Source organism: Diorhabda carinulata, chromosome 1 (genome assembly GCF_026250575.1).
Source record: "Diorhabda carinulata isolate Delta chromosome 1, icDioCari1.1, whole genome shotgun sequence".
NCBI classification, from domain to species: Eukaryota; Metazoa; Arthropoda; class Insecta; order Coleoptera; family Chrysomelidae; genus Diorhabda; species Diorhabda carinulata.
In genome coordinates, this window is record NC_079460.1 from 10,188,505 (window position 1) to 10,205,432 (window position 16,928).

At 28.5% G+C, this 16,928-nt stretch overlaps 1 protein-coding gene across 4 annotated transcripts in view; it reads right to left on the reverse strand.

The window, feature by feature from the left end:
• Positions 1–864: 864 nt before the first annotated feature.
• The window catches only part of LOC130893733 (guanine nucleotide exchange factor DBS-like), a 66,439-nt gene continuing 50,375 nt past the window's right edge, over positions 865–16,928 (reverse strand). For 3 of the 4 annotated variants that reach the window (XM_057800069.1, XM_057800084.1, XM_057800077.1), the window contains exons 4-12: positions 15,897–16,838; positions 15,607–15,816; positions 14,901–15,089; positions 9,729–9,884; positions 9,389–9,574; positions 7,714–8,429; positions 7,124–7,313; positions 2,883–3,009; positions 865–2,570 (exon numbers count right to left, since the gene is read on the reverse strand). In XM_057800069.1, coding sequence (XP_057656052.1) covers positions 2,467–2,570; positions 2,883–3,009; positions 7,124–7,313; positions 7,714–8,429; positions 9,389–9,574; positions 9,729–9,884; positions 14,901–15,089; positions 15,607–15,816; positions 15,897–16,838 — 2,820 coding nt within the window. In that variant the 3' untranslated portion in view covers positions 865–2,466. Of the gene's footprint in view, positions 2,571–2,882; positions 3,010–5,266; positions 5,396–7,123; positions 7,314–7,713; positions 8,430–9,388; positions 9,575–9,728; positions 9,885–14,900; positions 15,090–15,606; positions 15,817–15,896; positions 16,839–16,928 lie in introns of those variants that run through there. The other variant, XM_057800092.1, reaches the window with a different exon arrangement.

Genomic DNA, 16,928 nt, shown 5'->3' on the forward strand with positions numbered 1-16,928 from the left:
TTTGATGATCAAAATGTAATTTACTCATAGAAATATCCATTTCGGTCTACTCTAAGAAAATAATATTTTCCTATGTATTTCGAGGGATTCAAATAAAAATTTTCATATGAAAATGAAGCCATCATTTTTTTCATTACAATCTCATTTTTTTCCTTAAGGATTATAATTTTTTAGAACGCACGTTACATTAATGTTTCTCCACTTTACCTGACGGTGCAAATTAGTCCATGATCATTTATAGGCAGTACAAATGAAAACAAAGCAAATCGTAGGTGATGTTTTTTCAAAATGAATTAATTTTCTGCTAGAATCAGGATTTTCAACCATACATGCGCAGAAGTTACGACCCTTTGAGTAGCCGAGACCCTAAAAACTCATAATAAGTATGCTGAAATTGTCGCCAACTTTCATTAAATGGATATGGCACCTAAATAAAAAAAAAATAAAAATGAAATGTGTTTGGAGCTTGTTTTAAATTTGCACAAAACAGAACACGAAGATCATAATCTTTGATAAAAATTTCAATAGGGCTAGGACGCTTCATCTGCTGATAGGTGATGTATCTGACCCAGGATTATAGTTTCTGATGAATGATATGCAGAAAAAATCCACTAAATTAAATTCACAACATATAAAAGCTCGCAATACAACTTATGTCATTTTAAAACTAATTATTAAGCTTTACATTCTAAATGAAGTCCCTTATTGAAGTTATATTTGTTCAGTTCACTATTATGAAGATTTACTGCGTTGGTAGGTATTTTTCCAAGAACTTTCCTCCCCCTTATTTTTATCAAGTGGTTCTATTTTATTCTAAAATGCCTTTGGCATTGTTGCGTAGGTAATGAAATGAGAGATGAAAAAAAAAATAGAAATATTCTTTATTTTTCAAACATAATTATATTAAATAATATTTTTTACATATTTTTGGAAATAAATTAAAGTTATACGATTTAAAATTGTAAGCTCCATCTGCAAAATAATTTAAATTATTAAAACACAACAATACATGCTACTAAAAATATAACCAGTCTGTATAACTCTAAAAATAAATATCTAATATAAATGCATCACTTTTCTTAAACAAAACTTTTATCGCCCTATACAGTTTAAATTTTTTCAACTATTTATAATAAACTAAAGTAATGTTTTAGAGAAATGTATACCAATGAAAATTAATTTGTACTCAAATATCAAAATACCTTTATACATGATTGAACTTTAATATACTACTATAATTCAATTTTCTGACAGAAACACATTTCAGTTTTCAACACAAACTTTGGTCAAAATATTTTCTATAAAATTAGAAAATGAAGATATGTTATAAGGTAAGATAAATTTGAATCATCGATAGTTTAGCTAATTTTGAAATGGTTATTACTATATTTTTTCCAGGATGAAAACCAACAAATACAAATAATGTTCCCTCCTCAGGTTTTCTACCAACCTTTCCTTCGATTATTCTGTTATTATCAACGGTTTTGTCTTTACATGTACTGATGAAATTTTATATATAAAACTTTTATTATGATTTGTTACTCACAATTATTTCGAAAATGATCCTTATAAGCCACTGGAATGAATTTAAGCAAGAGTAGTAGTAGATTATTTTCAAAATAACTACATGACAAACTGAATGACAGAGCATGAAAATGTTTTTATATACAAACCAAATTAATCTCGAAATAAAATGAGAACATTAATAATATATTATTAGATATCATTGCCGTAGTAATGAAAAATTCAAATCAGAATGAGACACTGATTTCTATTGGAAGTTTCTTTTGTCAGTACATCAGTGAATCACTACAGATACTTGGAAGTCATAAAATAATAGTAAAACATGTGAGACTCCTTCTTCATCTACCCGTAATATTACCATGATATAAAAAAACATTACAACTATTAATACTTGACTGCTAAAAATCCATAAAACGTCCGCCACTTGTTGCTATAGTTTAGATTTTATATATTCAGCACTACATTGTATTTTAGTTTTCATATGCCATAGCTTTTAGAGCAATTGAAAGATATTTTAAAGATCGACGATTCTTTTCAAAACAAGTGTTTCATTCATAAAGGAAAGGAGGAAAAACTTACAATATATTTATTGTCATGTATGCGCTTGTATAACAATAGGAAAGATAAAGAGAGAACATGGATGAATTTTGTCTGGAATCATAAAAAGCATTAGTGTACATAAGTTGACCCTATACTTCGAAGACATATGTTGGAAATAAGTCAGTTTGGAGCTAACTGGTGTAAAACTTGACTTCCAAACAAGCGATTAAGAGATGATAGAAAACATGTCATATTATTGAACAACGAAGGAATGAAACACTTATTTCACAAATTATTATGGGTTTTATCACAAATAAATCTATTAAAGGTTGTATAACTATCCATGGGGACAATTCAAGTTTTTTAAACAGTGCACCATTTAACCAAGCACAGCACTGAACACTAAAAGTTTAACTTATCCTGACTCCTACTGCTACTACTACGGTTATTTTTAAAATGGGAATTCTCTAAATAAGCAGCTGGAGCCCATCCTTCATTGTTAGTTCCTGAAAAATATATCAATTTATGAAAAAAAAACTATTAATATGCTCCAAATTTCATAATTGTTCAAAATACAATGGAATAAATAAAATTTTTTTTAACATCTGATGAAATGTATATAAATAATGCAAATCTTTAATATGACTTTTGATGGTATCCAACCCATAAAATATTTAGTATTATGTTATTTGTCAGAACAATAAATATTGACTAAAATAATTTTAGTCAAGATATAATATAAAGTTAATTTATTGAACATAACACACAAAATTTCAAATTTTATAAAGTTGTCAGTTTTATCAAGTACATTTACGTACCAATCATTCTTACAAACCACCATCCTGCACAACCTACTTTTAGTAGCTCAACAATATCCCCTTCTTTTATATTAACTTCGCTGTTTCCAACCGCACAATAGTCAGCAAGGGCAACGTAACGTGCATTCTAAAAAAATCAAAGGTATACAGTAATCATTATTGGTATAAAATCAGCACTTTACAACAAAAAGCATATAAATAGATTCGGGTTATGAAGAAATTTTTTAATATATCAAGATCTACGGCAGTTACATCAAATTCTTAATTTATTGTCTTCAGAAACCGCAATATTATGCTATATTATGAGCGGTTTCTTATTGGAAACGTGGCAAGGAAATACCAAAGTGGACTTTAATATATTTTCCGAGCTTTCGTATACTTATACCTATGTATTTGACCATAATTTCAGTTCCAGGCGATAAATACATAAGTATCCGAAAGCTCGGAAAATATATTAAAGTTAGTCCACTTTGGTGTTTCCTTGCCACGTTCCCAATAAGAAACCGCAACAAACACCCTATATATATATATATATATATATATATATATATATAGGGTGTTTGAAAACGTTCGCATGCGAGTTATATCACTGCATTAAGCGAAAAAGCGAAAAAAATCGATCAAAAATCACCAAGTTTAGCCAATCAAAGCTTATTAAACATTTAAGTTCCTCCCTATCGAGCGGTCTAGAGAGCCATAAAAGTATTTAGCTGCTGCCGCATTTTTGCATTTACTTTTGTTTCTACAACGTACTCGAAGGTTTTCCGGCGCATATTATTATCAATCGCAATTAAAATAAATAAGAAGCATTTTACCCTGTAAAAACGCCAAAAAATTCAACGATCGTTGATACTATGCGCTGGCAAATCTTCCAGCACGTTGTAGAAACAAAAGTAATTTCAAAAAAGCGGCAGTAGCTAAATACTTTTATGGCTCTCTCGACCGCTCGATAGGGAGTAACTTAAACGTTCCACAAGCTTTGATTGGTTAAACCTTATTGTTAATTTGCGATTAATCTATGCGTTATAGACATGTGATTGTTTGGTGATTTTTGATCGATTTTTTTCGCTTAATGCAGTGATATAACTCGCATGCGAACGTTTTCAAACACCCTGTATATTCCAGTGTAGTAAGAATGTCAATGCGTGTCTTCAAAAACAAGAAATTAAGAACACATATTCGCATATCTTGTATTTTTCCACATTCTCTACACATGATACAATATACATACCGTTATTTTTTTTTTAAAATTGTAACAAACTTTATTATGATATAATGAATGTGCAAAAACTGTAAACATCAATTATTAAAAATTCCTTTGAGAGAAAAAATTAGACATTAAAAGAAATAAATATATACTAATTTTCTAAGCAATTAAATACTATATTAGTTGATATTAAACTTTTAATGGAAAAAGTTAATAAGGTTATTTAATTCTTCTTGTTAGTAAGAATGGATATTAATGTTCATCAGAATAGAAAAGATCCATAAAGAGGAAAGCGCTACAAAGCATAGTGGTTAGAGTAAAGCATTGTTTATAAGACCGAAAAACATGTTTATTGCAAAATTAGATTTCTCTTTGGGTACTCATTGGATTATTCATATAGTTACAAATATGTTCCAATTTCCGCCATCATTGCCTATATCTAATGAAAATTCTATTTGAGAGTTATCACCAATTTTATACTATACTATATACATTTCAGTTGTATAATAAGACATATTTCATCCATAAGTTCAACGCGTCTAATAATAAAGGAATTCGCCATGTTTCACAAAATGAAAATATAAATAGAATATGATGGTAAATCTATTTCAAAAAAATTAGGCTAGGTTCAATATGCCATGAAGGACAGGTTTGGCAATAGAATCAAGTGGTAACAAAAAAAAATTACAACACAGCTTAAAAATATGTCTGCAAAATACACACCTACATAAATATATTATACAATGGAAATCTTGCACTTACTATAATAGAACTTAGGATACAAGCCCGCCAAAACTACAGTAGATTCATAAAAATCGATTGTAAGTTGAAACTCTTAAATAAGATAATAACATGAGGCTCAAATGCAGCATGGATGAAAGTTGACAGAGCATACAATTTTTCTTTTATGTAATATTTTTATATTATATTCATGTTATTTGACTGACATTCATCAGTATCTCTATGTATACATAGGCCTTTGTTATGTTTTAGGTATTGGACGTAATTAAGAGATTTGAAAATCTGGAAAATTCATTATATCAGTTAAACATGTTTCTCGATTGCTACTGAAGCTCATTTACCATAGTTTCATAACGAGTAAAAAAGAAATTTTACTAAAGTACGGTGATGAAACGTGGTAAAAATACAACAAAACAAAACAACAAATTCAACTTACTAGAATAAATTAAAGAGGAGATAATTAGAAATGTTTAACATAAAATGTAGTAGAATTGGTTGTACTGCCAATGAAATACTGAACGACGCGATCGACTAGTGAACTATGACCCTTCACCATATCCCTAGACTGCAATAAATATATAAAAATGGACACAAAATACAATACGAATATAGATTAAACAGAATACAAAATATTGTTTTTATAATATGGTCAACATGCTGCTTGAATGGCCTGTGTAAAAGCCCAAGTAACTTTCAACTATTTAAATTAACTTTTGCAACTAGTTATATTGTAGGTACAAGGGATTACAACTCTGAGAAATATGGATAATAATCAGAAACTTTATAATTTTCTATAGAAGAAGAATAGATTCAGAAGCCTGATATTTTGAGTTTGAGGAAAAGTACCATAATACTAATTTCGAGGATTTTTATGGTGGTACATCAGTGGGACTTTTTGTATTCTGTTCTAGTGTGCATAGTTTCACAAAAATCAAATAATTCACTAGATAAGCTACCAAATGTTACTCAAAATTAAAAATCTCCCAATTTTTAAAAAAAATGCTAAAAAGCCAATGCACTTTTGCATAACTTAAATACATGCAGGGAGTAGAAATTAAATAATCAAGCTAATTTTGTGGTATTTACATTACTTTTCACTCTGATGTACATTTTTTATAATATAATTACAAAAAAACAATTCTCTTGAAATCGACATTTCTTTATTTGTGATAGAAATAATGCAAAATTTACCAAGAATAACATAAAATTTCCAGTTTTTTCTGTTTTCATAAAAATTATTGTGTGAAAATTAATCGTCAACAAAATGGAAAGGAGCAAAATTCATCTTATAGAATCAAATGTTACCAGATTTATAAATTTTTATTCAAGAGTAAAACTCATTGCTTATCTCACGAAAAGGCTTATTGATTGTAGAATTGTTGAAATTATACAAGAAAGCTTCTTTCCGTGATAATCAATGAGTCACTCTCAACTGAAAATTGTTGGAGTATTAATCTTATTAAAGAAGAAATCAAAAATTATTATCAGTATTCAATCCATGATTTAGAGTTTTCTAATTGTGCTACAATATTCATGAATAATGTGAAAGCTGAATTTTCAGAAATTTGTTACTATTGTGCTATAACAGTACATGTTGACTTTACGCTTTTTTTAAAATTCTTAGATGGGAAAAGTTTTTTCTCTGATATTTAATATATAACGGAAACAATATTCAATATACTAGAGTAAAGCACTGGGAATACAGCATAATTGGTATAATTCATCATATGTTTACATAAAGCGAATGTGAATTCTTTCAATAGTGAGAACCGTGGGCAATCCAAAAGTCGACAGCAATGTATGAATTATTATGTTAGACCCGATTACAATCAAATAAAAACTATGCCTAAAAATTGGATTTTATATATAATTAACAGAAGCTTACAAAATATTGTCACATAGCCATTTCATCATATGCCAGACATCTGGTCTATTGGAGATTCCGGTGTCATTAACTCAAGAAACAAAATAATTTTCCTATCTATAAGGGCATTAGTTTCCTTAGTTACAGTTACACTATTATGTTACTCGTCTTTCATGAGAAGAATACTTCTGTAGTTAAAACTGTAATATGTGAGACATTTTATGTTCTTCACTGCGTATTAATAAAATGTTTACTAGATCAGTAACATTCGTTACAATGCTCATCTAGTGGATTGCACCCTATTCTGACCTATAATTCTGTTGTGGTTTCAGTTTTATTTATGTTTTGTATCATTTTTATATATACATATAGAAATATTTATTTTGAATAAAGTGAATGATTTATAAATATTTTATTATTTATACATACTGTGGAATTGTTATCTTCATCATCACTATTACTGTAATCCGATGACCAGTTACTATCAATTTCATTTGTCATTTCTTCCATATGTGTTGGATGATCAGAATCACAGCTCATTGCTCTTTGATGATTTAACATAGGTGCAACAGAAGCAGTATTCTTCTGCTTTTCCCACGAAGTCGTTTGCGTAAGGGGCCTGAAACGTAGATGAAAAAATAATTTTATACTTTGATAGAAGAGCCCAATAATTTTTTCGGAAGGTAACTCATAACATGCTATAGCATCATATAATGGGCAAATAGAAGAGCAGAGATTAACAAAAGTAAATAATATAAAAAATAATTTGTCCAATAAGAAATCGAAATGCAATAAAAAAATTACCAGAATTGATAAAACTTCAAAAAAATAATATAATAATATAGTAAACAAAAAAAAAAGCAAAAGGCCAAAAATAATATTATGATTACATCTATAGGAAGGAAGCTGGAATATATTTCTAACAGAATTGAATATAGCAAATTCAAACTAGATAATAAAAAAATTAGAAACTGTTTAATGGAACAGAAAAGAATAAATAGAAACTGATTCAAACTCACTTATGGACAAGAGCTGCATATTGTCTTATCTTTTCTCCTTTAATCTCTTCTAATTGATTGAATAACACCTTTTTAATCTCATTAACCCAAGATTGTTTTACTTCTAAATTTGGAGCTTGAATGGTATATACTTCTTGTCTTCCTTGTAACCATACCTCAAATTTCTTAGTATCACCTTTAACAGACTCAGTCAATCCAATTTTAGACATTTGTAAATAATGTTTAAATTGGTAAGTAGCATTATTATGCACAGCTTTCGAAATTGGTTTACAAAACAGTAAAGCTTTTTGATAAAGAAATAAGTGTCTTTGCATCGGTTTAAGTCTAAGTCTCTTATTTTCAATCCATACTGAAAACGAACCTTGCAGTAACAATTCACCTTGCTGTGATAGATCTAAAGAAAAACCTGTTATAGATATTTGATGCATACTGTCATTTACTCCTTTCAGTACACAGAGCATACAATCTAGAGCTTGTTGAAGCTCAATACAGTTATTATCTTCGTTGGAATATTTTAGAAGGTCTTTTAAAAGTAATTGGTATTTAGTTATACGTTGCACAGGTTTCAATAAATATGCTGCTAGAGGCAATTTATGGCCTAATTGTTCTTGGCAAGCTTGAAAAAATGGAAGTAGATCAGGAGAACTTTCTCTTACTTGTTCAGACTTCGAAATATTCAAGCAGTAAAAACTGTATAGCTGAGAAAACATTTCTCTCTAAAAAGTACGAAAATAATATGAAATATAATCCATTACTTAACAGATATTTCAAATAAAAAACAAATTTGAATATTTTTGTAGAAATTTTTGAAAGAACTACCATTTTTTTGTATTCTCGAAATTTTTTACAATTTGCAGATAATAACTAGAACGTTAATAAATTTAATAGACATATTCTTCATGAAATAATGAAATACATATGTATTTTAATAATTGATTTCGATTTTATGTCTCGTTTTCAAATGGACTAGGTAGAAAATTGTATAACCTAAATATTTCTATTTGTTTCTCAAAAATATGAAAAATGTATTGAAATTTATGTTCAAAAAAAATCGTTAATTTAATATACAGCTGAAAAATATTGATTGTTGTTTACCTTAAGCAAGTGCTGAGCAAAAAGGTTATAGATTTAAAAAATTTCGAGATATCAGACAGTAATAATATTCTCTTCTATTTTTAAAAAATCGACGAGGATATTTTTTGGTCGCATAGAGCCTCTATAAATATTAACCTGAAGTCACCTTGAGGGGTAGTTGGTAAAATCTATTTGACTTGGTAGTATAGTTTAACAATTTCAGATGTAAGAAAAGTAGATTCTTAGTTTTTTTTCAAATTTATAGTTGAAATTCATTCAATTACTTATAATAAAATTTGGCATAAGTATTTATATTATTCAAATGTTATTTTTTAACGAAGGAATCCATAAAAAGTTTGTGTACATAAAGAATTTGAATGCATGTGAATTTTTTGACTTTATAGATTACATTATCTGTTTTAAACATAGTTTGCATTCAAAATATTTGTTAAGTGTTATGTAGGATATTTTACTACACTGAGAAATATAAAAAATCCTTTGGAAAAAGCATTTAGAATACCTACTATATTATCGAGATAATAAAACGTTGAAATTAAGATAAAAACTATCTTGGTCACTAATTTTTTCATAGTGAACATACCCTTTGTAAAAAGCACAATGCTACAAGTTCTCTTGAGGTGATGCAATTTTCCAAGTCTTTTAGAAACTGTTCTGAATGAAATTTGAGAATTTCGTCTAGATTTCCAAAAATAATTTTAAGCTTATCTTGAGCATCGGGAGGCAATAGTGGTTGCATATCCGCGAATTGAGCAGTATCTTTATAACCCTAAAAATGCAGTCATATTCAATATAATTTACAGCTTGTCTCTTTTGTATAAAAAAAGAATAATATCAAATAATCTGAAGCACCAAAAGTGGATCATAATTTAGTGTAAGAAAAATTTCTAGTATCTAATTACCAGAAAATTAATTTTTTTTACCTTAATTATCGTGCTAAGTTCATGAACATACATTTTTTCCGTTTCAAACAGTTCATTTAAAACATGTTTGGTTTTGAATTTATTAATCTCGTCGGAATTTGTTGGTGAATTGTCTGTAAATGTACTGGTCTCGACTACACTTTCAGGACTGCTCATCTAAAAAAAATATAAAGAATTATATTAATACATTATAACCTATTAGTAATTTTCCAGATTTTTATCCAAGCTAGCGCTTCACTACACCTCGATTCAATTGTACAAACGTTCAAAGCATTAGCGCCGAAATGATAATTATTTTTGCTGTTATCCAATTTGCGGAAAACATGATTCTAGGTTTCTATTCAACTATTGTTTCCAATACATGGAATTCACAGTGTGCATAAAATTTTTCTAATTTTCATGTTGAATGTAATAATTAAAAAATAGGGTAAAACTAAAGATACGTGGTGAATAAGTTGGTGGAAAGCTGGAGAAAGAATCACTTACCAACAAACTTTCGAGATATTATTGAAAGTTGATTGATAATTAATTTGAAAATTCAATCGTTCAAATAACTGATTTGAGATTTAAAATGTTTTAATGAATCTCGTATCAAATTAATGAACTTGACATAATAAGTAAAGTTCGTTTGGCATCAAAGTAATTAATTATTAAATTCACTAACAAATTCATAACTTACGCTAACCCCTCGTGTTAAGCACCATTTTTTAAATGACAATTTAACTCTTGCCGCCATCCTGGACACAAACTGAATAACAGGAGATATCGAAATGCAACAACATAAATTTTTCAATCCGTGATCAATAAAGTGAATCGTTATGTCAAGTATTCAATATTGTCGATTTTTTGGAATTTAAGCAACACTTTCCTATTACTAATATGTATAAATATTTCACGAATATTCCAAAGTCATTTTATGGATTAAAAACAAAATAAAATGTTGGAAAAATGTCCAATTCATTGTTATTAAGTCGTGACATTATTATCCAAATAAAATGAACAAAAAAGCCCTTAATAATTTATTTTAGTCGTTAATGTGAACTGATACTGAAAACTGAGTTCCATAAACCAAATGCACAGAAATTGATAATAATGACAAATGTCTTCTTTTGGACAAAATATTTGCGATTTTAGTACATTTTTTTCCAAGTATTTTTTCGTGTGTTTAATAATTCTTCTCATCTTTCTTTAATAGTTCGTTACTTTAGTGTGTATAATCAAATGTTACGTTCTACTCATTATTATGTACATAATATGGAAGATCAGACGAAAATATTAGAAAACAACAAATTAAAAAGAAAATGTTAAAAGGGCGGATACTGATATATGACATGTGATGACACAAAATTAAAATGTAATCCATAATGATGTGAATATCTAGGTTCTATAAAAAACTCACCGTATTACAAATTTATTCTTTTCGATATCAATAATCAACAAATTTATAAAATAATGACAACACTGACGATTTTAGATGCATGTAATATTCTTAAATACTATTTATGACGACGTTGGTGATTTTGGATTATACAGTGCGTCCATGAAGTAACCCATAAATTCATTATTAGCTAAATAAACAATGATATTATAAATTTCCGAAGCAAGTCGATTTTGGTTTCCAATTCACTGTTTTTTCAAATTATAAATTAATATACAGTGTGAACCACTTTTGTGTGACTACGTCATCACTATATAACATATTGTTTCAAATTGGTACATACAGTGGACAAAAATAAATTTTATGGAAAATTATTACGTTATTTAAACGGAATTATGTGACAATGCCACAAATAAAATAAAATTTATAATATATGTTCAAATTGTTGTCCATTAACCGCTGGACATTGACAGAACAAGGCATTACATTTTTTTATAACATCGTGTAGCAAAGCGGCATTTGCATAATTTGGTCTCGTAACTGAAGAAAAGTTACAGGTCTTTTAGTGTAGACATTAGATATTAAATATCTCAATAAAAAGAAGTTAAATGGACTCTGGTGATCTAGCGATCTAAATTAGTGGGTATTTTAATGCTAAGAAAAGGCTGAATCAGATCATTACATTTGTATCAAAAAATATGGAACAATAATTATATTTCTGACAATACTAGCCCATACGTTGGCTTTTTCTAATCTTTACGTATGGCATTCTTACATCCAGCATGGTTTTTGATCGGATCAATAACAGGTTCAATATGTCAGATAAAACTTTGCTTCATCGGAAAAAATTGTTAGCAACGAAATTGGTACTTTAGTTCATCATATACTAGCAGAATTTAGATCTCCGGTCAAAGTCGTCTTCAATCAATTCATTGATAAGTCGTATTTCACGGATATGGTATATTACCTGTATGAATATGTTCGACATTGAAGACTTTCCCATGCCCAAATCCCTACATAATCCTCTCACTGCACTACAGACAAAATGATGTCTGGTTGAATATTTTCATTAGTTTTTGGTCTACCTTGTTTTGCTGCATTCCGCAAAAATTTTAATTCTGTGTACTTTTGCTATATTCAGCTTACCGTAGATTGTGAAAAAGGTTCACGAGCTGCATGCATTTCATGGAACCTATTATTGAATTCGCATCTTATTGCCAATGTTAATATTAAAAATTATACGGGATGTTTTCCAATAATTTATCAAAGTAGTTGTAACCAATGTTATTTCATTTAGTTTTTATTATCTTCACATTTTTATTTTGTAGGTGGATTGATATTTTGTATTTTATATTTTGTATCAATTTGATGCAACGCGTTATACATTTTTGGAATTAGCTCATCAAGGGAAATCCGGAAATTAAAAAATGGGATGCTCCATTTGAAAACATGATGTAGGTCACTCTGTATATTACATTATAATTAAAAAAAAGCAGTGAATCAAAATGTTCCGAAAAATTTAAATATTATTGTTTATTTAACTGATAGTGAAGTCATACGTTACTTTATTGAGGCGCTTCATATTTTCTTCTATAACCAGTTCAATTATTTCAAAAATTTCTCGAGAAAAGCAAATTTTTGACCTGATAATTGTTTACGCACTTCGTTTAAAACAAGTATTGCTGGCGTTTTTTTAAACAAAATGAATGGACTATAACATGTTGAGTCGACAGCTGTTTTTCTAAATATAATTATTCTTTAGACCTACTGGATATTTCTTGCTTGAATGAAATTTTGAGAAAACCTGTATAACGCGACTATATTTGTTATTTAAATTATCATTCAATTAAAAAATAATACCATGAGCAGTTGTAGTTTCACTATCATTTTCACTAGATTAACACACCACTCATCTAAAGTAATGCCGATCAGAATAAATGATTATTTATTTCCCTAAAATTGTTATTTAACAAGACTAGAAACGGAACAGTATTAGTTTAAAACTGATTATTGTATTCACATAGGTTAATAGCTTACAAAATTGTCTACGTTTTATTTTTTTTTTATTTCGAAATTAGTTCATGAACGCTGCATTTTTTAAACATATCTAGTATATCTTAATCAGGATATTAATTAATTAGACAGGAAACTACACAATTTACTGCAAAAAAGCGTAAGCCTATATTAAAAAGAAGTTTAAATAAATATTTAGGAAATGGCCTTGGTATTAATATGAAAACCTTATCCCTTACTTCTTTATTTTAAAAACTGTTCTAAAACAAACTATTTAAAAGACACCTATTACTGGAAATAAAAACGTAATCCCAGACCACAAAATCACTAACGTCTTTCTTGGTTTTTTTTAAGATTGTGGCATAATTGTACGTACAAATAACTACTCAAAAATAATCTATTAATTTGAAAACACTACTGTTCATTTTTAAGATATTTTAATAACAGTGATTATTAGAAAATTCGCAGAGTCGTGAAACAGAACTTTCAATAAAGTAATGCAAAACTATTAGAGACATTATAATACGAGAATTTATAGAAACTATTAAAAATAAAACTACTGCATTGGTTTTTGGAACGTATTCTATTACAAATTAATCAAAATTTTACTATATAGCTTTTTCTCGAAGTATAGAACATGTAGAGTGGAATGACAAAAATTTAAATCATAAAATATTTACATCCGAATCTAATTCACACTGTTTGAATTACGTTCTGCACTTTATAGACGTTATTTCACGTTGTAAAATAAGATAATTCCAATTTACATACCAGGAAATAGAAAAATACATCGCAGAAACCATGATATAAATATGCATAATTTTTTGAAACTTTTTCATACTGTTGATTTTGTCACGAGATACACAATTAGAATATATTAAATCTGCATAATACTGAAGCGATTAGGTATATATATTGGATATATTTTCTCAAATTCGACATAACTGGTTTTCAAATTGGATCATCCATCAAAATGAATCACGTTTTTTGGAGACTTGGAATTACGATGCGAATCAATTCAATTATATTAAATAGCAAAGTTTTATTTTAGTTGGCACCTTATTAGAGTGAACAGATAGTTTATAGTCATTATATAAGAAATTAAAAACGCCATAAAAATTTGCAACCATTTGTTTTTATCGGTAAAAGAAAAAACAAACAGTTACATTTCAAATCTTGGAATTTTTGTTCAAATGACATGAAAACGAAAATTTGGAAAAATTAATAAAACTTCTCATTCGAAGTATTAGTCATATTTTATGTGGAATATTCTATGTCTTTTCGATACTTGGTTGAGAGCAAGTACTGTTACAATAACCGTGCATAGCCGGAGATTGCACAGAAAATAACATTCAGACGCTTCCAATAAACGTTCCCAGAACGGCCCAGACTAGCAGGATAATTAATAATATATGCAAAATATTGAGAATGTATAACAAAAATAAATGTATTTTTTAAATATACTTTGGATTTTTTTGTAAATTACAACTGCTCCACTGCTGTAAAAACTTTTTGATATTTTGGCAAGTTTTTAAATTAATAGACTTAGAAAAACAACAAAAACATTTTTTCATAAATAAATTAAGTAAAACGGTAAGTTGAAATCTTATAGATGCAATGGGAAAAGGTTAATGTCATCATTAAAAATTATAAACAAATTTTGTGCTGACGGATTAAATTTGCAATTACTAATATAGTTTTATTGCGTTTCTACTAGGTAATTCAAAAATAAATGTAGCAAATTCATAGTGTACGCAAATACGACATTAAAAGAAACTTACTTTTGGCATAGTGAAAGCTTTTTTCAAAACGGCTCTGTAATGATGTGGAGCGGGTGCTCCTGGTTGACGGGGAACCATTGGCTCTGGATTCACAGTTTGCACAGGCCTTTGAGGTCTTACAGCTAACTTATTCAAAGTAACAACTCTTTTATTGCACATCATAGTAACATCTTCTATCCTTTGTACAATCTTAAAACAAATTACATTGTGAAATATAAATCCATATGATATGTCACAGAAATAAAAAAAAATTGCTCATATTAATAATTATATTATTATTTGGTGATAAACGGAGTATATCCTTATTAGTTCCAAAAAGTTTTTGGGAATATAGGAACAACAAGAATCTATTTCATATTTCGAATTTAATTCAACCTTTATCGTACAATGTCAATAGATAAGAAAAAAATCTATGAAATCATGGATTACAATTAAACAAAAAAAAACTTGCTTAAATTATTTGGACTTGTTTATAATCAATTTTTCATTTTCTTAGAGTTCTATGTTTTCTCTAACGCGCAAATATACTATTTTTCCTATGTAAGTACATATTACAAAGTATTTGGTATTTATGTTGCGTTTTTGATTGAATGTAATATGAAAATGGATTTATTTATATGTAAGGTAAAGTTTTGGTATAGTAGTTAATGTGATCTTACCTATGACAAAACTCTTAAATTAGAACGAAACTCAAAAGTCCACTTACCTGTGATATTAACGCTCTTGTTTCAGACGTTGTGGATTCTTGAAATATATCTTTAAAATCCTTAGGTGAGTTTGACGTGAATTCCTTAGATGAGGCCAAAAAATCTTTTATTTCTTTCAAATATTTTTCTGCTAATTCGACTGAGCTTGCACATTGTTCGATTTTTTGAGTCGCTAAAAGTTCTACACCATTCGCACACCACTTATTTGCCTAATAACAATTAAATACTGCTTATTGTAGTGAACATTTTTAAAAGTTTCTAAAATAAAAATTTAAATTGTTTTACTTACGTTCTCAACTCTCTCAATGAAAAGTTTTGTTAAAACTAAATTATCAATTCTTTTCGACAGCTTTTCAATTAACAAATTTCTAACCCTGCTTAATTCAGTACATTTGGGTTTGACACATTCTATAGGACACGAATTGATAGCAATTAAATGATACCCAGACTGAATAACTTCTTCGGCTCTATCGATGTCATCACTACACAATTTATTAAATGATTTGGCTTGTTTTAGCAACTTATCAACTTTTTCAGTACTATCTCCATTTTCAACCATGTCTCCAACTATTTTTAAATTAGTTTCGAAATTTATCTGTAACTCCCTAAAATCTTGTTCAAATCTCCTTAATTCCAAACAATTTCTCAGCCTTACAAAATGACCTTGCCAAAATTCGTCAAACGTTCTTTCTGTTTCTTCTAATTGAACTAAAAGGCGTTCTATAGCAAACACATTGCTACAAGTATCAGATAAAGGAAAATAGTCATCTTCGCATGAGGTATAAATATTTTTTTCTTTAATGGAAGTCAACAAATCTTCTCCATGCTTGGCTGCTGATAAAATATCTTTCTTTAAATCAGAATATATCAAACTATGATTATCTAATAATTTTTGAGTGGCTTCTACGTCATTTGGCAGTTCAGTCTCTTCTATTGTTTTGGTAAAATTGTCTAAAGAATTTGAAACTTGTTGTGTCACCGCGGAGAAAGTTTCGAGCTCCATTCTTTGATGGATCCAATCCTCATTGTTATAATTAAGAGTACCGCCCAAATCCGGAGTCAATTGCCTGCTATTTATATATTTGTGTAATTCTTCAGTAGTACTTAAAACAATCATACGGAATTTGAATTCGTCTTTAAATAACTTATTGCTTACTTCTGATAAGGCTTTTTGTAAAAAACTAGCTGGTCTCAAAACGTAAACAACATGTATGAGGCCTGGAAAATACACCTGAAAAAATAATTTTGGTCAACAATCAGGTCGATGAGTTATTTAACCCTCTCACTCACTTTTTTCTTTTTCAAATTATCTAAATGTGTG